The following is a 26,416-nucleotide window of genomic DNA, read 5'->3' as shown; positions in this document are numbered from 1 at the left end:
ATTTGTTTAAGGAAAAATATAAATAATTAAAAAAAAACCTATGCAAAACCCTGGACCTCATCCTCTGTGGATGTCTACAAAACCCAGAAAACGCTGCGGTTTCTTTCTCTTTCACCGCCAGCCAGCCAGCCTCTAGCCAGCAGAAAACAAAGTCCCTGCAAGAGGAAAAAGAAAGGCCAAATTGAGGAGGAAAGCTTGAAACATTAGTGACGAAAGAGCAATTGAAATGAAGGAATAGAATGAGGGAGATGAAGAGCTTTTTATCACTCTCTACTTCTTCGTCTGCTACAGTTTCCCATTTTCGTCCTCTCATGGCTAAGGTTCGTTCCGTTTCTCTTCTTCTAGTTTCAATTTAATTTTTCCAGCTGTACTCTCGTAGCAATGATTATTGATACCCCATTAAATAAAAATTGATTTTTTGTCAACGAATTTTTTTTTATAGCTTTCTGTTCTCTGCATAGCATAGTGCAGTAATAAAGACGCTATCTTCACATTAACTCATGTCCGTGTTTTTTTTCTTAAATTGATGTTTGCAGTTACAATGTCGGACTTTTCAGAATTATCCAGCATCTCACTTGCCAATTGGTACTACTTGTCGTAATTACATGCAATGCTCACAGATTAAATTAAGAAAAGATAGACTCTCTTTCATTATCTCCATCAACCATTCTCAGAGTCTCACCAATGGAGGGTCCATGTCTATGTCTCCAGCTATTAATTCCCACTTTAGCCCTGGGAGCCTTTTAAATTATTGGTCTTTTAACAATGGTAATACACTGACTTCTCTTGAAAGTGGTGTATTTGCTAAGAGGCTTTTTTCAACAGCCTCAAGAGGGTCAAATAATAAGAATCAAAATGTGGGTGGATTTAGTAAACATTGGAAAAAGCCAAAGGCATCGGGTGCTGCTCATGATAAAGATGAAACTAACACAAACTCTCGTATCTCGGCTTCTAAAGATGCTGATGCTGTTACCTCAACCGAAACAGCTGTTGGAGATGCAAAGCTGGGTTCAGCAGTTTCAAGAACGAGAAAAAAAAAATCCAAAGTTAATGAAACAGAGAAGAAGGAATCCAAAAGCAAGAAAAACAAGGGACAAGCTGCTTTCACTGCTGTTTCAGAAAAAGCTGCTGGGGCAAAATCTGTGACAACTACTTCCCAATTAAAGAAGTCTCTTCCTAGCAAAAGTGGCCAGGTTGCTGCACGAGCTTCACAGGTTAGGATAATTGGTAGTTGAATCAGCAAAATTAGTTCTTTATCAACTTGCAATATGCTTACCAACACTGTTTTTTCAGAAAAAAACAACTGAGGAAATGCCCAATGAAGTGCGTAATGGTTCAACAAAACAACAGTCCAACAAGAAAAACAGTAACTCTAGTACAAAGAGAACAAGTAAAAAGGCAGTTAATGGATCAGCAGAGAAACAGAAACCTCAAAAGATAGGCAAATTGCAACCTTTTGCACAAGGGAAACTAAAGTCACTATATCCTTCAGAAGGGAAATGTGTAGTGGTGGTTGAGTCTGTAACAAAGGCCAAGGTGATTCAGGGGTATCTTGGTGATATGTATGAAGTTTTACCTAGCTATGGTCATGTAAGGGACTTGGCTGCAAGGTCTGGATCTGTCCGACCTGATGATGATTTTAGTATTGTGTGGGAGGTTCCTTCTGCTGCCTGGACTCATCTTAATAGCATCAAGGTTGCACTAAGCGGGTATGATTTGTATCCCTTTCACCAGCTTCCTCTGAATGGTGGTGGTTATAGGAATATAGAATGTGTTATCAACATTATATACTTTTATCACCCTGAGCTCTAACGTAGCAAGTAAGGGGTGCTCCTTCTTGTAATTTCCACAGTTACAATTAAGTTATACAAATGAGTTTTGGACTGCTAGTAGCGTAGTCTGCTGTGACTTGTCATGTATTGCTTCCTTTTCTTCTGTTAGATTTGTCTAAATTCTCTCAACCTTTTTGCCTTGTTCCTCAGAGCAAAAATTCTTATCCTTGCATCAGATCCTGATCGTGAAGGAGAGGCTATTGCTTGGCATATTGTTGAGATGTTGCAACAACAGGATGCCTTACGCCAAGATCTTACGGTAGCAAGAGTTGTCTTTCATGAAATAACAGAGACATCCATAAAAAATGCTTTGCAAGCACCAAGAGGAATTGACGCAAACTTAGTTCATGCTTACCTTGCTCGACGCGCTCTTGATTATTTGATTGGGTTCAACATTTCACCATTGTTGTGGAGGAAATTACCAGGTTGCCAGTCAGCTGGGCGAGTTCAATCAGCTGCATTATCACTTTTATGTGACAGGGAAATGGAAATTGATGAATTCAAGTCGCAGGAGTATTGGACTATTGGTGCTAAGTTGAAGAAAGAGGAGCAAGATTCTTTAGTGAATGCACACTTGACCCATTTTGATTCCAAAAAGTTGAATCAATTCTCAATTAGCTCTGACACAGAAGCAAAGGATATGGAACAGAAGATTAATTCTGCTGACTTTCAAGTTGTTGGCTTTAAAAAAACCAAAACACATAGAAATCCTCCCACTCCGTATATAACATCAACACTTCAACAGGATGCTGCAAACAAATTAGATTTTGCCACGTCATACACGATGAAGGTTTGGGGGGATTTGTGCATTCAATTTTCATTTTTATTAACACTGTTAGAGTAATTTTTTTATATTTTTTTTATCACTCTATAAATACTTATAGTAGATATGTTTGACTAACTTTGTGTTCTATTGCCTGATGATTATATTTTTGTGAGGCAATCTCAATTTTCTGTGACTACCTTAATCATACTTTATTCATCAACTAATATCTGTATCATATAGCATATTGTTATCAGGATGATGAGGAATAATACATAATAATTCTACTTTCGCTCTTCAATTAGAGGTGCCAACATGCTAGATGTTTTAGCTTGATAAAGACTGGAATTTTCTTTCTATATACGTTGTTGATATTTAGGACTAGCTATATTATGATTTTTTTTTTTTTTACTTTAATTTGTTTATTTTTTCCATTATGAAGCTGTTTGTTTTCAAATTTGTTACTGTGGTCTTGTTCTGCATTGCATATTTAACTCTACCAGCACCTTAATTGTCGATTGTTTTTTTTTTATTCCCATTATAGCGACCACATGCCTGATATCACCACATATAATACGTTGTTATGGAGTGCAAAAGCTCTGCAGGACTCTTAAAATTGTGAAAGTGAAAACTCTATCAGATTACTTTATCTCAGATGATTTAGTGATTTTGAGTTCCTTTAGCAAGCACGCCGTCTTTGCTTAGTGGATTTTGGTTATTCTGTCATCTATCTGCAAATATAATGTATGCGAGTGTGTGTATCTTATATCAATATCTGAATGGGTGCTGTTGGGCATATATTATACTACATCAGCAAAACTGATTGGTGCACCTTTCTAATGGGAAAAATGATTGCTACATCATTTCTATAGCCCTGTATTGCAAAATCCATGTGGCTCCCACATGGATGACAATTTTATCCATAATGTGAGTCCTTCTTGTTGGCACTCTGTGGTAAAGCTTTGCTGTATGGTAATGGGCATGGTTATTGAGCCTACATGCCACATGGATTATGAATGAAAAAACAGGAAACCACTTATACATTAATTATTTCTTGTCTTTGGCTAGAAGATACCAATAGTTAAAGACAAGACTAAACTGTCTACACATTTTCATCATTCTGTGTTGTTTCTTATTTGTCCACTAGCTTGACCTTACAGTGAGCTTCAAGCTTACCTCATAATTTTTTCCTTGTTTAGTTCAATTTCATCTTTTGTTTTGACATTGTAAATAATGCATCAAAATGCAGGTCGCACAGAAGCTTTATGAAGGGGTTCAGTTATCAGATGGGAAGGCAACTGGGTTGATAACTTACCTCAGGACAGATGGACTGCATGTGGGTATCAATTTCGCTGTTTTTTTATTCCCTGGAATGCCCAATCAGTTGATGTTTGTCTTGTGTTCTGCAAGTAACTGATGGTGACTTGGTCATGGCTCCATGTTTAATGTTTCTGTTGCGTTTAGTCTTTCCTTTTGCTAAATTGCTTTTTTTCCCTTCCTAGATTTCGGATGAAGCTGTTGGAAACATACGTTCCTTGATCATTGAAAGGTGACTTGTATGGGATTTCTTCACTGCATTTATTGGATTTTTAATATTAGGGATGCCTTATATGTTTGTCTCATATTCCTCCTTTCCTCTTCGTGACATCGCTCACTGTAGAATATTCATTTTTCAAGGATAAAACATCTTTTTTGCTATATTACTTGCAAGTTGCTTTAGCTCAGCTTATTATCTTTTGATTGCCCCAACTTGGATGTTACTGAAACTTTGTGAAAGGTTTAAACTGGTCTCTTCATCATTTGGTAATTTTTAAATCCTGGGTTCTAAGATCCATATTTCACTTCTCTCTTGGCAATCAAGGCATGTGCTAGTTTTAGATGTCCTTCGGAATGTAAGAAGAAAGATAACATATATCAGTGCTCTTTGTATTTGGGAAGATAGGAATAGAATAGTGTCGGATGGAGCAAAGCTTTCTGAGCTCAAGCACAATATGGTTTCTAAAGGAAGAGTCATAACATCTATTGATCTTTTTTACTTTCCACTAGAGGGGCTCTTTCATGTAGTTTCTTGGTTTTCCAAATTTTAGATTATTTCTCTTGCCATTGTTGTTACCTTTTCTTGCATGGCCAGACTGAGGAGGTTGGAGGGGGTGGTAAATTAGGTGCTTCTCTTGCTTGCAAATCTTTATTAGTGGCTTTGGTGCATCTAAATCTTTATTCCGTACACTCCATTTGAGAAAAATCATCTAGATTTTGTGCTTTTCTCTTTTTCATTGATCTATCATTGATTTGCGTCTGTTCCATGTTTCTTGAATGCAACTTCTAATGCTGTCATCTTTGTTGCACAAAAAAAAAAAAGATATGGGCAAGATTTCGCATCGAAGGGTCCACGCAAGTATTTTAGGAAGGTGAAGAATGCTCAAGAGGCCCATGAAGCAATCAGACCCACCAATATTCATATTTTACCATGTAAATCAAAAAAATTTCAATCTGCATGATGTATTCATGATTTTTTTTTTTAATTTGTGATGTAAATATGCCCCTTTTCTCCAATCTTTTCATACAGCTAAATAATCTTTAGAATATTTCTTGTTGACATCTAGCAATGCTTGTTGGAGTACTTGATGAAGATTCCTTGAAGCTATACACACTAATCTGGTCTCGGACAGTTGCATGCCAGATGGAACCTGTTACTATTGAGCAGGTGAGCACGTAAATTGTTATGATAGATTACCTTGTTTGTCCACTATACATTTGACATTAATTGTCTCCGCTTGACACTTCTTCAATCTAACTAGGTGCAAGTTGACATTGGGAATGCTGGAAAGTCCATTGTTTTTAGATCTTCATGCTCAAGAGTTGAGTTTCCTGGATATCAGGCAGTTTATGAGGTATAAAACTATTCCACTTAGAATGTCCGTCAATACTGTGTAAATGGTTTCATTTGTTTTTCTCCCATAATGTTGAATGACATGTGATTATAATGGGAATTGGTTTGATTTGACAACTCGTTGCATGATTATGTGTGTTCTAGGATGTTGAGGCTGGAGCTGTAAGATATAAGGAAAGTGATGCACTCAATCGTCAAGAGGCTTTTGGGATTCTTGATTCACTTAAGGTAGTGGTTGTCATGTAGGCTATTTATTACTTGCATTCAAGAAAATAGATATCGAACTTTGAATCTTAGCTCTTGACCGATATTTTCCTGATATGACAATTCTTGTCATGATATGAATATTTCCCAGATTCTTTGAAATGGAAAAGTAATACTCCATCATCATGCCTATTTCTATCATGTTTCCAAAATTTTGTAAACAATCACTTAATAGCATCTCTCTAGCTGTTCTGTGGAATGTGCTTTCTCTAACTCAAATGTTTGTAGACAGGAGATTCATTGTATCTTGGTGAAGCAGATATGAAACAGCACTTTACTGAGCCTCCATCACGCTACTCTGAGGGATCACTGGTACATTTCTAATTACTAAATGCATTATTAGACAAATTTCTTCAGGCATTTGGTTCCCCTTAACTCCGCTTTCTTGCTGCTCAAACTCATGACCTCTCCCTAGAAGAGGGACGGAGTACTATGTGATCCAGTTCAAGAAGCCTGCTTTTCCAAGTTAAATTAATTTTTTCCATGGACAAGTGTTTGAAATCTGTGCTATTCCTAAATCTAATAGACAAGTTTTGCTCTTAGTTGTTTTTATCAGATCTCTTTCCGCTTTTGAGGAATTCCCTTCCTCTATCTCTGTAAACTCACCGTGCCTCTCTAATAAAATTTATGCAACATTTTTAAATGTCATTGGTGTTATCTAATTAAAGCAGCATGGAGAGAAGCTAGGAATGATGTATCTGATCAAGTGCATAGTTCCATAAAAATGTTACCATGGCACTTACTTAGGCAAATCATGTAATAGTTTTCTTTAGAGAAACATGCATATCTGAACACAGAGAAGCAGAATTGTGTTGTTATGAGGTAAAGCCAAGGTATACGGTAAAGGGGAGTTTGTTGTGCTTTCTGTGTACTAATTTTTAGACAAGTTGAATAGTGTAAATGATACAATATGATCTTTTTTCCACTGCATGCACTGGGAGGAGGGCCCATTTAACTTCTCACAAGGTTTTCCAACTCTTAAAAACCTTTCATATCCTTATTTTTTCCTTCTTCTAACAGGTTAAGAAGCTCGAGGAACTTGGCATTGGAAGACCTTCAACATATGCAAGCACACTGAAAGTCTTAAAGGTAATTGATTTGTTTAGGAGTTTTTGCCTCTTCATTTTCTGTTGTAAAAAGGAATGTCCAAATATGGTGATGGCTGTAGTAATAAGCAATGATCTAGTGTCAATTGCTCACAAAAAGCTTAGCTTCCATAATCAAATTGAATGGAGGGCGAAATCCATATAGGTGAACCCTCTCTAGTTTGGATGGATGATTAGTTCAGTTAATTACAATTGAGCATCAAGTGGATTTCTTACGCGCAGCAGATTGTGAAGGATATTTAGGTTTTTTTTTTCCCTTTAAGGGAAGGCAGATTTAGGATCTCAAAAAAATGTGAAACCAGAGGGCTAATGTCTGAGATTGAGGCATTTTTGTGGTAGATAAGGCTTATTTTTAATGGGAAAGGGTAAGGATTTTCAAAGTAGGTTTGTTATTTGTTAATAATGGCTAAACAAGGACTCATTTTGAGCCACATGAACCAACAATCTTCAAGTTGGCTTAAAAATTTAAATCAAAGAACATAAGGAAAGTATAATCCTACTTTGTGCTGCATATCTACTATTCAGTTCGTTTTGCATGGGGTAAAAATACAGTAAACTTGCAATGCTGATATCTTTGGGCATTGCATCTGTCACAAAATCTTGTTCTGCTCTGTTTTTTAGTATTCTGTTTTATGCAGTCGTCTATTAACATCTGATTTATACATGATGCCAGGATAGGAACTATGTGACTGTAAAAAACCGTGTACTGCATCCAGAATTTCGTGGTCGCATGGTACGCTCCAACCTCTTTCTGAATTACCTTGCATTTAGCATTCTTTCAATTACCTTATTGTCTGATAATGTTTTTGTTATTGTTATGTTAATTTATATATTTTGAAAGAAGGAATCTACAATGGATCCAAAACGATGAATTAAGCTACAAAAGATGGCAAATAGGTGGATGAACTTTTTTAGCTTAATTTCCTAATTCTTTTGTCAAAGAGTGTCTTGCTAAGATTGATTTGGATTTCAATTCACACACCTCAGTAATTACCGCTCAGCTATAAAAAATTCACAGCTCAAACAATCACAGAGATATGAACCCCTACATTTTAAGCAACCCTCCTAATAAATAAATAAATAAAATGTAGCGCAAGTAGCAAAAGTTACAGTTTCCACTATTCATAAAAAATAATACAAGTGTATTCATTGAGGTTCCTTTCTTGTCCTTCTTGAAATCTATGCTCGCACTGTGTACTGTGCTATGAGATAAGCTGGTATTTAAGAAAGTTTCTCTTAGTATCCATTTGTTTTGGGCTTTTCAGGTGTCAGCATTTCTCTCTCACCATTTTACAGAGGTCACGGACTACAGCTTTACTGCTGATATGGAGACTGAGGTGATTTAATTAATTTGCATTCAAATCTCTATACTTTTTCAGATGCTAGTCCTGTTTAAAAATGATATTATACATTTTTCTTCAAAAGTATAATCCATTTGCTTCTACTATTTGTAATCATGATTTATTAGTTCTCTCTCTTTTTATTCTGTTTTCACCAATTTCAATGGTAGCACTCCATTTCTTACTTATTTCAATCTTTATGGCGGTTATTAATTTCTTTTTTGTCTGTCTTACCTGCAGCTTGACAATGTTTCTGCTGGCTTAACTGATTGGAAAGGCCTTCTAAAAGATTACTGGACACGATTTCAGTTGTATTGTAGCCGTACTGAAAGTGTCCATATTCACCAGGTACAGTTATGTCCTTGTTGAAGGTTCCAAATACATTGCCTCTCAGACTTTAATTTTTTTTTCTTCATATTACTAGTGTGAATTTCAATAATTATTCTCACTTTTTTAATTTGTTTCCAGGTTGAGAAGATGTTGGAGAGAACATATGACCGCTTTTTGTTTGGTTCACTCCCTGATAAAAGCAGAACATGCCCAAGGTAGTATATGCTGCTATTTCATTTGTTAATGGGTGATGAAATGGGTTTTATTTAATCCTAACTTTGTATTCTGTGACATGTCTCATTTTGATAATCATCATTCTGACAAGTGATCTGACTCCAATCTTTCTTTGGATTTGTTTCAGTTGCATGGAGGGCACTTTGATATTCAAAGTAAGTAGGTTTGGTGCAGGCTATTTTATTGGATGCGATCAACACCCAAACTGCAAGTGAGTATGGTCTGCCTTTTGCGTACCCTCACATTCACATATTTCTAGAATGAGTTCTTCAGTTTAATTTATTAATTAATTTTTTTTTCTTTTATATGCTGAAGTAAATAAGTGGCAAAAGATATAGAAGCTCGCTCCAGGGCATATCTGTCTAGTTTTTGTTCTGGTTACTAATTTCTGATATTTAAATACTTGATGATAACCTAGTATTTCTTTTTGTTCTTTCAGTTTGTTAAAAGGTTCTCTTAATTATGACAGTAGATTTACTTTTCTGAGAACACCCCGTCTGTCCTTTTTTTTTGGTGGCAAATAGTTGAGTTTTGCTGATCAATGTGATAGGTACATTGCAAAGACGTTATATGGTGATGATGAGAAGGAAGAAACTCCTCAAAGTTCTAGTGTTGATGAACCAAAACTGCTTGGTGTTCATCCGACTTCCAATGAAAAGGTTTTCCTTAAAAAACTAGCTCTTTGCATCAGAGTACTGCTTCCACTAACCAGTGCAATTGGTATGCCTTGATTTTGTTTGTTATTTCATTTAAGTTGACAAGAAATGTGTCCCCTTTTATTTTTTTGTAGGTTCTTTTGAAGAATGGTCCTTATGGATACTATGTACAGCTTGGAGAAGACAGGAAGGGTTATGCTCCTAAAAGATCTTCTGTTTCTCATGTATGTATAGATTTACTTGCGTGATACATGCAATTGTTCTGGAACCTCATTTTGCTTTCTGATTCCATCTATGATGATGCAATGTTATGTATACATTGTCCATTTCTTGGCTTGTTTTATCTAGAGGTGTCAGCTGCCATGCTCCTCTGCCCACCAGCATATTTTAGTCATTATTGGCATGTTTTATTCTTTGAGATTTTGTACTCCCGCTTGTTTTTTTGTCCTGCTAGTATCTCTTTGGATGGATACATTGTGTTCTTGGAAATGCACTTGGTGCCATGCTGTCAATTGCAATTTGCAAACAATTATTAAATGGACCAAATTTTTTTCTTCTTAGATAAAGGATGTGGGTGCTATTACTCATGAAGTTGCTCTCAACTTGTTACGCTACCCTCTGACATTGGTATGCTCATAAATCTCTCTACAAATTTATCTTTCCTTTGCCTCTAGCTATTGTTGCACTCAATTATGTTTCCTTTTTGCTAGGGTGACCATCCAAAGGATGGGTATCCTGTGATGATAAAGCTCGGAAAGGGGGGTTACACAGTTAAACATCGTCGTACAATGGCTTCTGTTCCCAAGGTATGTCTTGTTTAGCCTTTCTTTGTGTTGAATTGAGCAGTGATGCTGAGATGTTTCTACAATCTAGCCTCTTTACTCAACTATTTATTTTTTTCGAGAATCATTCCTCATCAATGTTGTCTAACATTATTACTAGTTCGTTATGTATTAGATGCAAATTATCATTTTTGTGAGTCGTTATGGTTTCATGTTACTTCCCTGCTTATGATCACATTGAAGGGAGGCAATAAAACAGTAGTTTTATGCATGAAGTGAACGATGAACATCAAACGCAATCGATTGTTATCCCAAGACCCTTTCTGTTATCGCACTACATAGTATATATTTACAAATCTCCCCTTGATGAATCTGTGAAGCAACTAATAATTCTAGTATAATCATGTTTGGGGTGTGATTTGAAACAAATGCAGAACTTGAAGCCGGAGAAGATTACAATGGAGAAAGCATTGGAGCTTTTATCAGGTAAAAATGTAAGTCATTCTGGCAGACCGAAGAGCAAGCCGAAAGTAGAAGAAGCTGTTGAGGCCATGTAGAGTGGAGCGGGTAAATAGTAAAAATACATTGAATCATTCTTGGTTCATACATTGACATCAATCAATCTGCTGAAGAACACTAACTTAAAAGAGTTACAACAGAAGAAAGAATTGGTCTACTGAGAAGGGTTTTAGCTCCTGTACGAGCATGGAGAGACTTTAAAAAAAAAAAAAAGAAATTGTATAATGGTGTAAGAATAAACAATTTTGTTGCAAGGTAACAATTGAATTTCTTGTAAGGTTTTTTTAAAGACAGTCTGGTAAGGTTGCCCATTTCACAGAGACTGGCCATTACCCTCTTTTTGCCATGTCGAGATGAGCATAACAAACGCCATAAAAAGCTTTATCCTCGTTTGGCATTGCCTTCCAGACAGGGATAGATAAATTATATTATATTTTTTTAATTTGTATGTTTTATTTTAATTTTTATGTTTTAGGATTGAATTATATACTAATATTAAAAATAATTTTTAAAAAATAAAAGGTATTATTTTAATAAAATTTTAAGTAAAAAGTATTTTAAAAAGTAATTAGATTGGGGATGCTTTTCATTTATAGATTGGTTATTTAGAGCTATTTTTATTTGTTGTTATAAATGTTGTTTTTTAAAGTATTTTTTTTTTTTTTAAATATATTATTTTTTATATTATTATGATATGAAAATATTAAAAAATAATTTGAAGAAAAAAATAGAAAACATTATATTTTTAAAAAATATTTTTAAAACCTAAAACTGAACATGCTTTTGCTATTAAATATTAATAACTAAATATTCATAACGAATTTTTTTTTTTTAATGAGGTCCAACTGACCATCAAATTATTATATGAAAGTAAAAAAAAAAAAATTACTTGAAAGGAAAGTAAACAATATTTGGTATGGCATGGCATGATGATGTGTTGAAGTAAGATTTGTAGACTAAAGGAATGTTGCATGCAAATACAATATTGATAATCTCCGAAATTTGATCTTATTACATAAATAATATCATTTAAAAATTAATTAAATTAGCAAAAAAAACAGTTATAGTAGCAATAAGCATGTAGTAGTGAGATTAATTCATAAATAAATAAACAAATTATTACCGGTTGTTATTTTACCGTAGCTGAAGCTGAAAGCGTTCAGGGACATAAACCGAGACCGAGCAACCAAGACCCAAACAACAAAAAAAGGTTAGAGAGAGAGAGTTGTTGGCGATCAATCGTCATCGTGGTGGTGGTGAGAGAGCATCAACAAGCATTGCTTCAACAAAATAATAGCAACATCATCACATGTATCATCAGCATCACCATCCCGCCCTCGTCGCCGCTGCTATGTCTCAGGTCTCTCTCCCCCTCTATCTTTTTCTTAAATTTTCAATCTTTATTTGTTTTGAGGCTTCTTTTCCGCTTCAATCACCTTCTTTTTTTAATCAATTCATTAATTATACGATTGAAATAAAATTTTATTGTTTGGATTCCCATTTTCCCATATAATAAATATATTGTATTGTATTGCAGATGGAGCCCATCCCTGGTGGGAATCTGCCTCCTGGTTTTGATTCTTCTTCTTGTCGCAGCGTGTAAAGCCCCTTCCTTTTCTCTTATTTTCTTTTTAACCTAATCCCCTCCCTTCCTAAAGCTAAAGCTTTTATCTTTTTATTTATTTATGGTGAAAATCATACAAAGATATTTGCATGCTCTTATTTTACCTTTCTAATTGCTATTACTAATTATGTGTCTTTCCTTCCCATAGTTATGTTGGAAATATTCATGTCAACGTCACTGACAAACTTCTTGCTGAAGTTTTCGCCACTGCCGGCCCTCTTGCTGGATGCAAACTCATCAGGAAGGATAAGGTCCCTTTCTTTCATTACTGCTATGCTCAACTCAACTCCCCTTTGCTTTTTAACCTTTGATTCTCCGACATTTTCTTCAAGTTCTTAACTTTAGGATGATTTTAGTGTTCTGCATTGCCGCATAGTATTTGAGCTCGGAAAAACGAAACTTTAACATGAAAGTCTGAGGATGACTATTCACTTGTATTTCTAGATGTGGTATTTCTTTAGGATGATTTTGTGCTGGTCTTATCTGTTTTCTTTGTCTTATATTCTTTTCCATAATGCTACCTGCACATGTTTGATGGTTTGCGCTAATTGCAGTCATCATACGGTTTTGTGGACTACCATGACCGATCATCTGCAGCACTTGCAATAATGACATTGCATGGACGCCAACTGTAAGTTTTCATATCTCCGTAATTATACTTGGTCGTTTTTGTACCTGTAGCCTAATTGATTCATTCACTGGACAATCTAGAACAAATGTGAGAAAATCTTTGTAAATAGTATACTTTGTGCCACCGATCCTACTAATTTCAAGCATTCTCTTCTGGACTAAGCCCCCAATTCAGAATTGGTAGAATTAGTAATTTGATTGCATGTCTTGTATTGAGTAATTGAGGTTTGCAAATAGGCTATACAACTCTATTTATTTTTCTTACTCAGTTTTAAGTGCTACCTTGTTTTCTGTCTGAACTCATTTTTCATTTTGGATGTCATTGATTTTATGTTTTTATACTTTATTAATATACTTTCCAGTTACGGTGAGGCGCTTAAAGTGAATTGGGCATATGCCAGCGGCCAAAGAGAGGACACATCAGGTTACTTTCAGTTTCATTTTTTCAGCTGTTTTTCAATGCCCCTTACTTGTTCATGGTTTTTGATGGGTTATCCTTTCATCTTGTCAGGGCATTTCCACATATTTGTTGGTGATTTGAGTCCAGAGGTTACTGATGCAACTTTATATGCGTGCTTCTCAGTCTTTCCTAGTTGCTCGTAAGTTCCTTGCTTTCTGTTTCTTGTTATCCTGTATTTGTAAAGTATTTTGTAATTTGGCATTTTGCACTTTTTTGTGTATTATTCTTTAAGCAATACCTTCAAATGTGTTAATACTATAAGACAATTAGGCAAAGGTAATGATGCTCTTTTGCTATTTGTGACACTTTTATGCATACCCGATTATACCTGTCCATTTAAAAAGTTGTTAAATTCAGTGCCGGGGACATATTTCATGATCCTAAAACACTTAAGGACACTGTTGAGGAACAAAACACGAATCACTCGTGTGGGAAAGGAAGCTGTCATTGAAATGTAAATGGCTAAATCACACTGTGCTCTTGCAATTTTGTCTAAAACTCCAAAAGTATTTGTAACAACAAATGGTTCTCTATGATTGATGTTAACAATCTTGGTTGGCATGTTAAAGCAGACTGCTACCATCTTTCTTATGTTACTCATGTCTTGTGATCCTCTTTGGCTGTGTAAAAACACCAGGCTGTTGTTTTTGTACCAAAAACCTTATGTTTGTTTTCATAATGTGTGTCATTTGCAGTGACGCAAGGGTCATGTGGGATCACAAAACTGGACGCTCAAAAGGATATGGCTTTGTTTCATTCCGTAATCAGCAGGTACTGTTTTCCAGTTATCAGTAGCTGCTGAATCAAACTTGTTATTCAATTCAACAAAAGCCCAAGATAGTGAACTGAAAAGAACTAGTTTTGCAGTTATCCCTTTATTGCCATCTATTTCTGATGTGATTCCAAAATGGTTTCAGGGTTGTGGATTTATTGCCTAATTCCTTTTATACTTTATGAACTTGTTACACAATGTATTAACTTGTTTGGGAATTGAAGATTTTATGGTTAACAATGTTTTGCTTGGACATTGAGATATTGAGGACTCTTCTAGAATGTTTGTACTTTTCCAGTTTATTTGGAGGTATAAAGATTCATAGTGAAATTCTTTGTTTTTATTTTTCTTTTTATTTTTTGATAAATCCATTTGCACTGTTTTTCTTATTAAATACTGATTGGTTTTCCAAGAACAAATTGAAGAATGACTTAGACATCCAGTGGCATGGATACTCTTATCTTGTGATTCTTCCATTTGGATGTTAACTGAAATTTCTTAAGAATTTGCTTCAGCCATAAACTAATTTACTGTAATTCTGATCTGCAGGAGGCACAAAGTGCGATTAATGACTTAACTGGTCAGGCATATAACTTTCATCCTTGGTTGCTTGGTTTTGCTATTCTGAGTCATCTGGGAACAATTAGTGCAGAATTTTGATGAGTCTCATTCTGAACTATAGGTAAATGGCTTGGAAACAGGCAGATAAGATGCAATTGGGCAACTAAAGGTGTTGGTTCCAATGAAGATAAGCAAAACAGTGATAACCAAAATGCAGTTGTACTTACTAATGGATCTTCAGGTACCGTTTTCTTGTAATTCAGCCCGGATTATGTAAAATAACATTTCTTTGCTTAATCTAGAAGGTCTTTGAGCCTTAGGTAGTTCCTAGATGGGGTTAGTTCTCTCTCTCCTTTGGTCCTTTCTGTATCAAGTATGAACGGGATTCAATCCGATGCCACTTGAGATAATGGCAAATGACTTTAATAATTAAGAACTGTATTATTTCTGTATTTCATATCAGCACCCATGGTTCATAGGTATTTGCTACTTAACAAGCATGCATAGATAGGTGACTAGCTCATTTCAAGTTCCTAAAGTGTTTTGCCCAGTCCCTGTTTTCATGAAGTGGACTGAAGTGTTTTTTCTGTTTTTCTTTTTTTTCATTATTGCATTCAGTTTGGCTTATCATAAGCTCTCTTTGATCTTCTTTTTGGCATAATTTTCTTCAGCTACAATCAGTATTAAATTCAATTTTTCCACTCAAAAGAGTTCTGAATTTGAGTTGAGCTACTTCCTTAGTATTGAGTTATTAAAATAGATATCTTTTGTAAATGTGTGCTTGGAGAGTTGAATGCTGACAGAGCTTTGCTTTTGTATCTCGGGAAGCAGGAAGTCAGGAAAACACTAATGAGGAGGCTCCTGAAAACAATCCTGCCTATACCACTGTCTATGTCGGCAATCTTTCTCATGTGGTAACTGGAGGATGAATAAAGGAATATATTTATTGTACTGCTTTCTACATGTTTAGGCTGAACCCTTTTTTGTTATCTTGCAAGAGGAAACTTTGATCTCCAATATCGCATTTCTTAAGCTAACATAAACTTTTTATGGTGCTATAGGGACTGTTATATCATTGTCAAGACATTCTCAAATTATAAAAAGTGTTTTAGGAAGTTCTGGTTTTGAAAATTATTGGTTTCCTGTGGAGTTTTCTTTAACTTCTTTTGGTCTCTATCTCTCTCTCTCTCCTTTTCCTTTTCAAATGGAAGTGAGTTAAATGTTGGCTCCTTGGCTCTGTACTTTCTGGTTGACAATTTGGTCTGTTCGATCAGGTTACTCAAGCTGTGTTGCATAGTAATTTTCATGCCCTTGGGGCTGGAGTAATTGAGGAGGTGCGTGTCCAGAGAGATAAAGGTTTTGGATTTGTTAGATACAACACTCATGAAGAAGCAGCCTTCGCCATTCAAATGGGCAATGGAAAGATAGTTTGTGGAAAGCCTATGAAGGTCAGACATGATATTACTTGACGGGTTTTCTTTTTTCTTTTGCCTATTAGTTCTTATCATGTCAACATTGGTGCTGTATTGTGTAGTGCTCATGGGGCAGCAAGCCAACCCCTCCTGGAACAGCTTCAAATCCATTGCCACCTCCACCTCCACCTCCAGCTCAACCATATCAGATCGCTCCATCAACTGGTATAAACCAAGGCTACTCTGCAGCTGATTTGTTGGCCTACCAGCGCGAACTCGCCTTAAGCCAGGCAGCTGCATCTGGCCTTTCAGGCCAAGCTCTTTTACAGCTGACCGGACAGCATGGCCTATCTGCAGCTTCAATGGGCTTGAGCTCCAGCGGGTCCCAAGCTCTGTATGATGGATATCCTAACAGTTTGGCAGCAGCTCAGCAGCTCATGTATTACCGTTAATTCTAGGGCTATTTTTGGATGATTTTCTTGTGTGGGTATCTTTTCTTCTTTGAGTCAAGGAGTTCTCTAAACTGAGTCTTTAATTACCTTTATCTGTGTTATATCGTGTAACATGTAATTTAAAATGGGCATTTTTAAGACGATGCCCATCTCTTGGATTGAGTTTATTTTACTCCGATCAAGAGCTGTGATCGTTGCCTTGAACTCATGTTGTGGGTGACCTCTCTTTTTTGTTGTTAGAATAGCAAGGCCCTTCTGTTCATGTAACTCCCAAGGAATAAATAAATCTTACTGAGAAGATATGTTAAAGCCAAGCGTCTTGTCGTTAAATAAAAGAGGAGTGAATGTGTTGCGTAAATATACTTCCCTCTCTAGAAAGAAACTGAGATGAGAGTGAAAGTGTTGTAGTTTGGAGCTCATACTTAAATATCGGAGTGGAGAGTAGTGTATCCAGCAAAGTGAAGTGGAAAGGGGGTATTAAAAAAATATTAATGCTTTTTAAATGATAAGGATTTTTTAGATGGTTTAGCGTATATTATAAATATATATTATATAATCTTATTTTGATATAATAAAAAATTAGTGTGTGTTAAATTATATTAAATTTATGTTTTTAAATTTTATTATAATATTCATCAATAATTGCATGCAAATGTTTTTCACAACAAAAATAACGTGAAGTGAAGATTCTAAATGCCAACTTGTTATTACCAAATGATTCATCTAAGTTGCTTTAATAAAACCATTTCTTTTTAATTTAATCATCCATGTTTGCTTGTGTATGGTTTTTTTTTTAATAATTTTTTGTTTAAAAATATATTAAAATAATTTTTCAATTTATTTTAACATTAACATATCAAATTTATAAAAAAAAATATTAATTTAATGTTTTTTCCTATCAAATTCACTTTTAAAAAACAGTTTCACACCCACTAAAGACAGCAAATGCTTGATTTTCATGGAATAAGAAGTCAAAACAGTTTTTAGCTTCAAGAGGAAGCTTGGGATATTGATTGGCAAAAATAAATCAAGTCCAAGCCCACCTACTATATTACTCAAAAGTGATCCAAACTCACCTAAAAGGAAAGTCCCTGCAGAAATGAGAGCAGCCGCTATGGTCATGGAGAAGGAGCGGAGGAGCAAGAGACCTCATAATCATGTTCTACTGAAAGTAGATTACATTACATCAAATCAAATTTGATGGACTGATCTTTTTGTGATATGTCATTGTGTTCGTACCAATGAGGGGTACCTTTACAGCAAATCGAATTACAGGAATACTGCAAAAAGATTTACAAACTTAATGAAGCTCTTTGCTAGCCACTTCTTCCTTGGCAATTGGAAGCGTTTGGACCACTAATTTATGGCATTTGAAACATAAGAAAAAAAAATGTATAGTTACGACCTCTTCTTGGTTTATATTATCTACACAGTATCAAAAATAGTTACTCCCATGTTTTTAATTCCCTCTATTGTTAGAGTCCTTGCTCTTTGGTTGCGTTTCATGCAAGGGATGGAGGGCTTCTCGAGCTTACTTCGGATCTTGAAGAAGGATGGTCATTCTGCGAAAAACAATAATCGTTAGTTAATGTTAATTTTTCTCTTAATCTAGCGGCTTAATTTAATGCAGAATTAATTCTAGTGAGCTTACTAGCTGCATTGAAACTTGGCTAAACTTTGGAGAGCGTGCAGCTGGGCTAGCCGATGACAATGAGTGGTGCATAGTTTCTTCAGCAAATGCTCTCATTCTCTTAAGTTCTGGCAGGACAACCTTGCCTAGATCAGGCCTGTCTTTCCGCCTTAACTCTGCACACTTGAGTGCCAGCTTGGCAAACAATGTTGCCTCTTCAAGTGGCCAATCAGGCACTGCTGGATCCAGCATCTGAGCAAAAGTGCCCTTTTCAAGTGCCCTGTCAACGTGGTGAGTCAGTCCCATGGCCGGCTTCGCTGTTAATACTTGTAGAAACATGATCCCTAGAGAGTATATATCTGACTTTATGCCTAGCATGCCTGTTTGCTGATACTCAGGATCTATATAGCAGAAAGTGCCAGCTGTGGATGTCATGCGGTATTGAGTCACATTGTCAGCAACTGATGGTGGGACGAGCCTGGCCAACCCTACATCACTGATCTTGCTCACGAAGTTGCGGTCAAGCAAGATGTTGGCAGGTTTTAGATCACGGTGTACGAGTGGCTCGGGTTTAGTTTGGTGGAGGAACAGCAAGCCGGTGCCAATTTCAGCTGCAATTCGAAACCTTAGCTGCCATGACAAAGGTGGAGTGTTTCCTCTGCAAAAGAGACGGTCTTCTAAGCTTCCATTGGCCATAAACTCATATACTAAGCATCCATACTCAGGGCAGGCTCCCAGGAGGAGAACCATGTTAGGGTGCCTTATGCAGCACAATACCTCAACCTGCAACCAGTTCTCACCAGGTTAAGCAAAAATCTTTAACTTTTGTGCCACTGAAGTTGAAGATAGTTTTCGAAGGTTGTCGGTAAAGTTTCAGAAGGACTTCTGTTGATTTGTTCTAAACCACGAATGGGTTAAGATATTCAATGGGTCATTCCTAAGCTGTTAAATGACTTTAAAATTTTTTTTTTTTTTTTTTTGAGAAATTTCTTTCTGAAAAGTGACTGTACTGATTTTTCCTTCAAGAAAACGGTTCAGAATAAGAGCTTGAAAATTTTCAGATATTGAAGCACCTGTAGAGAATTTTCTTCGGGCCACATACCTCTTGCTGAAACTGCGACCTTCCTTGAGCTGCGTCTGGACGTAAAACCTTAATTGCTACGGGTGTGTGGTCCAGATAACACTTGTATACTGGACCATAGCCCCCTTCTCCAATCTTAAGAGAATGAGAAAAGTAATCTGTTGCAGCTTCAATTTCCTCGATTGAGTATCTCCTGTATCTGACATCTGAATATGCTAAAGCATCTAGGGCCTTTCTCTTCTCTTCTGCTTCTTTGCATGCTTTCATTTCCGCATTAATCCTTTTTTGTGATTCCAGCTCAGCGATTCTCTGAGATGCTTCTGCAGCCTCAATTGCTGCTTTGGACTTGGCTTTTTCCCTTTCTGCAATTGCCAATGCAGCTTCCTCAGCTTGCCGGGCTTCTTCCAATTTCTGCCCTTCTTCGATTTTCCAGCGCTGGAGCTCTCTTGTCTGCAAAGAAGTTTATCTCAGAACACTTCGTGGGGTTCTTAGGGCCACATGACAAGAAGATGCAATTTCCTGTACCTTTTGCTTTGCAGTGAGTGCTTCTTTGCAGGCGGAACTGTACATTTCCATTGTTTGCTTGAGCTCCAGCTTCAGCCTTCTCATTTCCGCCTCCACATCATCCTGAGATTTTACAGCACCTCATGTTAATTTTTACATTTCATCTATATAATGAATGTAATTGTTAGCTCTCACAAACAGTAATGTAGATAGTGGATTGCTTGTCATTTCAGAAAACTAGAAATTGTTGTCAGCTTTACAGGAAGGTGGGCAACATTTTTTTCATCTGCAAGGATCAACTAGAACTTTGTACAGATTAGTTTGTTTCTAGGGTAACAAGGTTTAGATCTGTGTTTATTTAATATTACACTGTTTGAGGATTCTGGTGCTATAGACATAAGCTTATTCGTTTATAGAAAATGCAGATCTTCCATTCCTGATATTCAAATGAATGGCTAAATGCTCTTACCGCAGCTGACGGCATCTGGTCACTTTCATATGAGAAGGTTGATAATTCAGGTGAAAAGCCACCTTGATCCAGTGACCTCCTTCCATGATGCAATGACTCAAAGCTATAGTTGCTGTCAATGTCAGAGAAGTTTGACAGCCGTGGAGGGGTGCGGTTTGTTTCTGTGTTGTCATAAAATGCTGGAAATATGCGGTCAATGCTTGGTCTGCCGGAGCTGACAAAGGATATATCAGTATCTGGAACCGAGAGTTCACCATATGATTTTCCAGTTAAACCTCTCCTGGTGAATGGTGACCTGTTTTCAGTTGCAAAATCTCTCAAGTTAGTCCTTTAAGAGACTGATAGATTTTCTGCTTTCTCATTTGGATACTATAGAAGACACAAGGTCATCGACAGGAGTCCGGATGAATTGTTCTAAAACATTTCAGGACTTTTCTTCACTAGCAAACTAGCTATGTCGTTCTTATATGTTTTCAGAGTTTCATTGTTCCTCTTACATGTTCCTCTTACAAAGCAATGACAGTGAGCACTGAGCATCCCTTACCTGAAGGGTTCTGTATCGCCACCTGATTTTCGAGGTAGCTCCAGTGGTGGCTTCTCAGCTACTGATTGAAAATACATCAGTAATTCAAGATGATGATCAATGGGAGCTGACTTAGAGCATGGAAAATAAAGACGAAGGAAAAGAAGTAAAAAATAAAATCGCTGACCTCTTTTAACATGAGTACGGGGGGTATGTGCATCCATAGAAGCTGGTGTAGTGCTGTTTCGGTTGAGTTGGTTCTGCCATGAAGAGTTAACTGGTGCAGAACGGGAGGCAGCCCGCATGGATTGAATCTTCCCTTTGGCTATAACATACAGAGTGCAAAAATCTGGTGCCCCCTTCGACACGCTGCCTGCGACATCTGCTGCTTTGAATCTTCTATGAAGAAATTTTTTGAAAGTTCAGGAATTTGGATTGAATTTATGCTCTCATAATATCATTAGTCTTTACACTCATCCAGACAGCTAATGCAAAGCTTGTTAGCCATGTTCACATGCCTACTATCACATTTCAACATCCTAATTTATAAATATAAAACAATTTATCATAGCGTCTGACGCTAGTCTATCTTGTTTGTCACAGCATTTGAGATGGATGCATTGTGTCGTTTATAGCAATATTTTCAGAAATCTAACTTCTAAACACTCATCTTCTATATCAGATATAAAAGTTCTGGTACATAAATTTTCAAGAGAGGTACATACCTAAGAAAGCCTCCTTTTGCCGACGCACCAACAATCAAAGTCTCAATTGCAGTCTGGGTAACGTATTCAATTAATGCTTTTGCGACATCCGTGTCTTCCAGTACGACATCCTTGCAGTTAATCTGATGTCAAAGTTGAATACAGAAGTTTAAAGACTTGGGAATATGATGTAAAATGTGTGCTTTCTTGAAAGTCCTTCGTGAATCCAATTTATAAAGAATTTGAGAGCAACTATACATGTACTCTTGATAATAATGTAGGTAAATGTTTCTTGCAGGATGGGCTTTTCAAGATTGAGTGTGCATTGAAAGAAAAAGGAAGGTTTCATCTTCCACGCTCACATCTTTACGTGTGCAGAAACAGCGGAAAGGAAGGAACAAATCCTTGGAATCGGGACTGGATGTGCCATTGGAATCAGAAATTTGGTTCAGCCCTACAATAAAAATGATCAACAAGAACATGTTAAGAAACTTCTCCTATGTGAGACTATTTTAAAACAAATGTATTCATTGCAAAGCTATACTGCTTCTTGCACGGCTTCTTTCCGTCGGCATGAAAATCCATGATTTGATTTCATTTTTTACCAATTTTCCATCTTGTTTTATGCATAACTTCTAAGGAAAATAGAATTTCTTGTTAATTAAAATGATGCTTTCAGAAAAATATCATGAAAGCAAGTTACAAAATGGAATCCATGACAGCTTTCAATTTGCATCTGTAATCTGCACGGATAACAAGGTTGAATCCTTACTTGGGGAAGCAGAATATGAAGATAAAGATGATTTGAGATTGACATGGATGAGAATAACAGTCTGCCCTTTCACCAAAAGATTGTCAATTGTCCATTTGAGGGCGATTTGGCTGCCTTTATCCTTGTCTATTGCCACTGCAATTAATCCATTTCCTCCATTCCTTTTCTCCGGCAAAGACCTTGGTGGCATCCACATATCTCTCTATAAAATAATTTCTATCCTTGCAATTAATAACAGGACTTTTGAAACGTTATACAGATTGATTTCTCTTCTACTATCTTATCAGAAGCTGCTGAGAGCCTTCTAATCACCTTCAAGTTTCTCTTCAGGAAACTCAGGAATGCAGTGCGTATATCAAAAATTTAATGCAAATGGGATGTTTTTGCTTTTCTTTTCTTTGATTATTCCTTCCTTTCTCCAGAGGCAGAGAGAAAGGAAGTTAACATAACCGCTTTGTGGTTCTGCAATATCCTTTTTCCCTCAAGTTCAGCGATCCTATATGTGTCTTCCTAAATTAGGCTGGCTTTTGTTTTTTCACTTTTTTGCTTTTTTTTTTTGCTCTTCTAACCAACTTGATCGATACAAGCCATCCCCAAAATTCTCTCCCCCCACAAATTTCTCTCAGGTGTTTGACCACAGACATTCAGGTGCCATCAGATTTCTGGTTCGTTTATCCTAATTGGCATGCATAGGGTAAGAGATATGAGGCCTTTGACTCAATCCACTAGTCTTAAATTGTTGCACAAAATCAGTTTGTTACATTAAATAAATGGACAAGAAAATTTGTTTTCTTGGAGAGGTAAGGTAATTTATTCTTCATTCAAGTCTTTCAAGTATTACATTTAGGCTGTTATATTAATATCGCCAACTTTCATTAAACAGTCTGAGCATTCCTCTTCTACACATGCTGGATGAAGGTCATAATCACACACATCACAAGAGAATGCCCAGAACTTGCCTTGCCCGTTGCAGCAGTCACATACATATGCTTTTGCCATGTCCAACTTCAGAGCATGTTGGTGCTTTATATCTTTTACTTGCCGAGGCAATGCATCTCCTTCCTCCTTCAAAGTTGCTTCAATCTCTGTAATCCTTGACTCTGTAAATGGGAAAGCCTTAGCACCATATAAGGAAATCATGGCTTTCCCATCTGTGCTAATGATCTTCCCATCTTGTCCAATAATGACCAAAGCTGGAATCCCTTTAATGTTAAAGATCCTGCAAAGGTCTTGCCGTGTCCTATCCTCGTATGGAATAGCAAGCCACGGCATGTTACTTAGGTTGGTATTAAACTCTTTAAGGTCTCGGTCTGTAGAGACTAAGATAATTTCAAAGCATCCATCATTGGTGGTTATGATCTCGTTGTAAGCTTGGATAAGTTGCGTAGTGAAGCCACGGCTTGGAGGGCACCAGTGTGCACCAAAGTAAAGGCCGATTGTCTTGCCAACAAGCTCAGATACAAATATCTGCAGAAAGGTCAAGAAATGTCAAAGTTATGCCTGGCATGCCATTTGTAAAATCAGGGATAAAATTAAAATCACCTTTCTAGTGTCTCCTGATAAAACATAGTTTCGTCCTTCATGTGCCAGAAGTTGCTGTAATTTTCCTCCCTGGCGCTTTGCATCATCGATAGACCTCAGTTCGTCGAATCTTTCCCTGGTGAAGGGAAATGCTTCAGCACCGAAGTCTTCTATCAATCCAATCATATCTTCTTCAGCTGATATTCCATCTGAACCCAACGAGATACATGATGGAATGCGATTAACATGGTAGATGTCACTCAAACGTCTATGCAAGTTTACTTCAAATGGGACTGCAAGCCATGGCATACACTTGAAGTGTTCCTTGAATCCATCCTCATCGCGATCAAAGGAGATGAAGACAATCTCTAGTTTTTTACCAGAACCTCTTAGGCTATTATAAATTTTCACAAGCTGGGGAGCAAATGCTTTACATGGCCTGCACCAGTTTGCCGAGAAGAAGAGGCAAATTACCTTACAATCAAATGATGACAAGGGCACCTAAACTCAAATCAAAACGAGATTTTGAATTTTAGTTATTTCATTACAATGAAAAATTCCTTTTTAGCAGCTAAGTAAACTCTCATTTTGTTTTTCCAATTTCATCAACCTTTCAGTAATCAAACATAAAAATATAAAAGCTCTGCAGCATAAGAGAAGGAAAAGGGATTTTAGAGGGGGGGGGAATTGCAGAAAAAGAGAGCTTCTAAGGGAATACCTTTCCTTCACCAGATAAAAGATAATCTATCCCTTGAGATGATAAGATGGCCACGAAGTCACTGCCCTCAACAAATTTAGCTTGACCATCAAGCCCTGCCATAATACTACAAGCAAAAGTTGGTAATCCTCTCTTCTTCTTTTATATGCTATCCTTGAGAGATGCTGATGAAGAAAGTGAAATGGCACCACAGAAGAGTGTCAATCACAACAGAATCCCGCAACTAAACACTATTTAAAAAAATATAGGAGGCTTCAAATTCCACAAGGGAATTTAGTACTTTGTGACCATTTTAAAATATTCCCATGCATGAACAAGGATTTTGAAATATTCTTACATTATAATCCTATTCAAGCATCCATAGCATATGCTATAATGACCATGTTCATTAAATGAAGTTCTGTTATAGTTTCCTGGGTATATTTTAGTACACTAAACTAGGAAGAGGGATGCACATGCAAGATGGCTATCAAGAAACAAGAACCACCAGCTTCACATATTCTCATTCTTTTTTCTTTTAAAGGACCCAAGATTTTTTACCAAGGGTGGATGGTGTGCATCAATCAAAGGACTAAAATTGCATTTGATGAGCTCAATATCACTTTTAAAATGCCCCGAGCCTTGATAAGAATCCTGGCAAGCATATGTCCTAATGTGAAGTGCAGCAAGACCACTTGTCAAAATGGTGGTACTGCAAAAAGAATCTATTAATAAGTTTTCATCTGTATTCACATTTTACATCCATGCCACATGTAAAGGCAATTGTTTTGTTTATGACCCGGAACAGGACTAGCTTTTTTGCTCTCTTCTGCTCTCAATTTTGCAGACGACAGCTTAAGATTAGATCATGCCAGTTATTGTAATGATTTTTTTTTTTGAATTATGTGAATTAATAGTGATTTTTTTATAAATTCTGGGCTCTCTGTTTTTCCTCTGTCAAACATCACAGGAAGAGCAGCAACATGGGATACATGAGGCAACAATTTGGCAAGTAAAGATTGGAAAAGGAGAGCATTTAACCACCAGTAGAGGCACAAATCAGGGATATTCATGCTAAGAATACGATATCAAGTGCCTCAACATACCACTAGAAGCTTCTCAAAATTATTCCTTTTGGATCATTGCATCATTGGAATATAAAACACTCTTGATGCTGAAATCATGAGAATTGGACAAGGATGGGATTTCTAAGATTCCCATAAGCGTAAAGCAGGACTCATGTAGAAGAAACCAACTAAAACGTCTTATTTCTGATGCATATGGCCTACAAACCCCAAGTCTGCTCATCTATTACACCATTTTTAACAATTTAAGCTTATCTTAAGAAATAAAGCACAGCGAGCAAAAGTACCTTGGTATTTCTGCTGATATCCTTTGTTGGGAGTTTGAGAATTGAGAAAGGGAGGGAGAGAAGGCTGGTCAGATTCCACAACAAAACAAGGGGACAAGAGAAACGTGTGAGAGGATAAACCCAACCCAAGAGGGGATGTGAAGGAATAAGTTGGGCAAACAAGTGTAACCTTAGATAGAAATACAGGTCTCTATCTATCAGACAGGTGTAGTGACAGGTGAGAGTTAAGTAAAGGACCTATTAACCTCACCGGGTATATTCCATGATTATGCAGGCATTAGATCCTATTTAAGTCCTAAGAAAATTATTTAAACAGTAATTATCTTGGGTTTTCCTCCCTGATTTTGTCAAAAGCGTAGAACGATTTGCTTATACCACCATGTAGCAGCAAGAGGACATAAAGAACTTAAATATAACTCGACCAGTGTCATTACACGGGCAAATATGAATTAGGGCAAAATATAGAGGCACTTGCAACAAACTATATCCTTTCATCTTAATGTAGCTACTCCAACC

General features: G+C 36.7%; 4 protein-coding genes across 7 annotated transcripts; 2 read left to right on the top strand and 2 right to left on the bottom strand.

Annotated features, from left to right (window-relative positions):
* The first annotated feature begins 39 nt into the window (after positions 1–39).
* Positions 40–11,158, top strand: LOC118055718 (uncharacterized). Its single transcript, XM_035067684.2, has 22 exons — positions 40–320; positions 537–1,214; positions 1,294–1,709; positions 1,983–2,622; positions 3,845–3,931; positions 4,098–4,144; positions 4,955–5,064; positions 5,199–5,299; positions 5,394–5,486; positions 5,630–5,713; positions 5,978–6,061; positions 6,770–6,838; positions 7,529–7,588; positions 8,121–8,192; positions 8,436–8,543; positions 8,664–8,740; positions 8,887–8,970; positions 9,310–9,418; positions 9,550–9,639; positions 9,977–10,042; positions 10,126–10,221; positions 10,632–11,158. The coding sequence occupies exons 1-22, from the start codon at positions 240–242 to the stop codon at positions 10,752–10,754; spliced, it is 3,375 nt and encodes a 1,124-aa protein (XP_034923575.1). The 5' UTR covers positions 40–239; the 3' UTR covers positions 10,755–11,158.
* Positions 11,159–11,851: 693 nt separating this feature from the next.
* LOC118055719 (RNA-binding protein 208) lies at positions 11,852–16,941 on the top strand. 2 transcript variants are annotated; one of them, XM_035067685.2, is made up of 12 exons: positions 11,852–12,076; positions 12,254–12,315; positions 12,489–12,591; positions 12,895–12,971; positions 13,333–13,394; positions 13,482–13,569; positions 14,126–14,201; positions 14,752–14,782; positions 14,885–15,004; positions 15,592–15,677; positions 16,038–16,211; positions 16,298–16,941. In XM_035067685.2, exons 1-12 carry the CDS (start codon positions 12,026–12,028, stop codon positions 16,625–16,627), a joined length of 1,260 nt encoding a protein of 419 aa, XP_034923576.1. In that variant the 5' UTR covers positions 11,852–12,025; the 3' UTR covers positions 16,628–16,941. The 2 variants fall into 2 exon arrangements, with proteins under 2 accessions (XP_034923576.1, XP_034923577.1); XM_035067686.2 differs by having other exon boundaries at positions 11,853–12,076; positions 15,595–15,677.
* Positions 16,942–17,740: 799 nt separating this feature from the next.
* On the bottom strand, positions 17,741–22,954 carry LOC118055696 (U-box domain-containing protein 35). Of its 2 annotated transcripts, none has more exons than XM_035067643.2 (10): positions 22,311–22,954; positions 21,901–21,992; positions 21,560–21,681; positions 21,022–21,230; positions 20,856–20,916; positions 20,312–20,606; positions 19,864–19,965; positions 19,360–19,788; positions 18,279–19,040; positions 17,741–18,189 (listed from the first exon to the last, which is right to left on the bottom strand). In XM_035067643.2, exons 1-10 carry the CDS (start codon positions 22,504–22,506, stop codon positions 18,130–18,132), a joined length of 2,328 nt encoding a protein of 775 aa, XP_034923534.1. In that variant the 5' UTR covers positions 22,507–22,954; the 3' UTR covers positions 17,741–18,129. The 2 variants fall into 2 exon arrangements, with proteins under 2 accessions (XP_034923534.1, XP_034923535.1); XM_035067644.2 differs by having other exon boundaries at positions 20,856–20,913.
* A 139-nt stretch (positions 22,955–23,093) lies between these two features.
* Positions 23,094–26,100, bottom strand: LOC118055698 (probable nucleoredoxin 3). 2 transcript variants are annotated; one of them, XM_035067647.2, is made up of 4 exons: positions 25,901–26,100; positions 24,550–24,713; positions 23,853–24,332; positions 23,094–23,777 (listed from the first exon to the last, which is right to left on the bottom strand). In XM_035067647.2, the coding sequence occupies exons 2-4, from the start codon at positions 24,649–24,651 to the stop codon at positions 23,154–23,156; spliced, it is 1,206 nt and encodes a 401-aa protein (XP_034923538.1). In that variant the 5' UTR covers positions 24,652–24,713; positions 25,901–26,100; the 3' UTR covers positions 23,094–23,153. The 2 variants fall into 2 exon arrangements, with proteins under 2 accessions (XP_034923538.1, XP_034923540.1); XM_035067649.2 differs by lacking the exon at positions 25,901–26,100 and adding an exon at positions 25,090–25,869.
* Positions 26,101–26,416: the final 316 nt, after the last annotated feature.

This window comes from Populus alba, chromosome 6 (genome assembly GCF_005239225.2).
Source record: "Populus alba chromosome 6, ASM523922v2, whole genome shotgun sequence".
NCBI classification, from domain to species: Eukaryota; Viridiplantae; Streptophyta; class Magnoliopsida; order Malpighiales; family Salicaceae; genus Populus; species Populus alba.
Note: the sequence above shows the minus strand (reverse complement) of the source record. Positions and strands in the feature narration are given on the sequence as shown.

Excerpts from the sequence above, each read along its gene's own strand:
- LOC118055718 (XM_035067684.2), top strand. The coding sequence starts at position 240 with ATGAGGGAGATGAAGAGCTTTTTATCACTCTCTACTTCTTCGTCTGCT. Across the intron at positions 3,932-4,097 it reads TCAGGACAGATGGACTGCAT|ATTTCGGATGAAGCTGTTGG; the intron begins GTGGGTATCAAT and ends TTCCCTTCCTAG. Across the intron at positions 8,544-8,663 it reads AAAGTGTCCATATTCACCAG|GTTGAGAAGATGTTGGAGAG; the intron begins GTACAGTTATGT and ends ATTTGTTTCCAG.
- LOC118055719 (XM_035067685.2), top strand. The coding sequence starts at position 12,026 with ATGTATCATCAGCATCACCATCCCGCCCTCGTCGCCGCTGCTATGTCT. Across the intron at positions 14,783-14,884 it reads TGCGATTAATGACTTAACTG|GTAAATGGCTTGGAAACAGG; the intron begins GTCAGGCATATA and ends TCTGAACTATAG. Across the intron at positions 15,005-15,591 it reads ACTTACTAATGGATCTTCAG|CAGGAAGTCAGGAAAACACT; the intron begins GTACCGTTTTCT and ends TATCTCGGGAAG.
- LOC118055696 (XM_035067643.2), bottom strand. The coding sequence starts at position 22,506 with ATGTGGATGCCACCAAGGTCTTTGCCGGAGAAAAGGAATGGAGGAAAT. Across the intron at positions 21,231-21,559 it reads GCAAAAGGAGGCTTTCTTAG|ATTCAAAGCAGCAGATGTCG; the intron begins GTATGTACCTCT and ends TCTTCATAGAAG. Across the intron at positions 20,607-20,855 it reads GGCGATACAGAACCCTTCAG|GTCACCATTCACCAGGAGAG; the intron begins GTAAGGGATGCT and ends AACTGAAAACAG.
- LOC118055698 (XM_035067647.2), bottom strand. The coding sequence starts at position 24,651 with ATGGCAGGGCTTGATGGTCAAGCTAAATTTGTTGAGGGCAGTGACTTC. Across the intron at positions 24,333-24,549 it reads TTTTATCTGGTGAAGGAAAG|GTGCCCTTGTCATCATTTGA; the intron begins GTATTCCCTTAG and ends ATTTGAGTTTAG. Across the intron at positions 23,778-23,852 it reads TATCAGGAGACACTAGAAAG|ATATTTGTATCTGAGCTTGT; the intron begins GTGATTTTAATT and ends ACCTTTCTGCAG.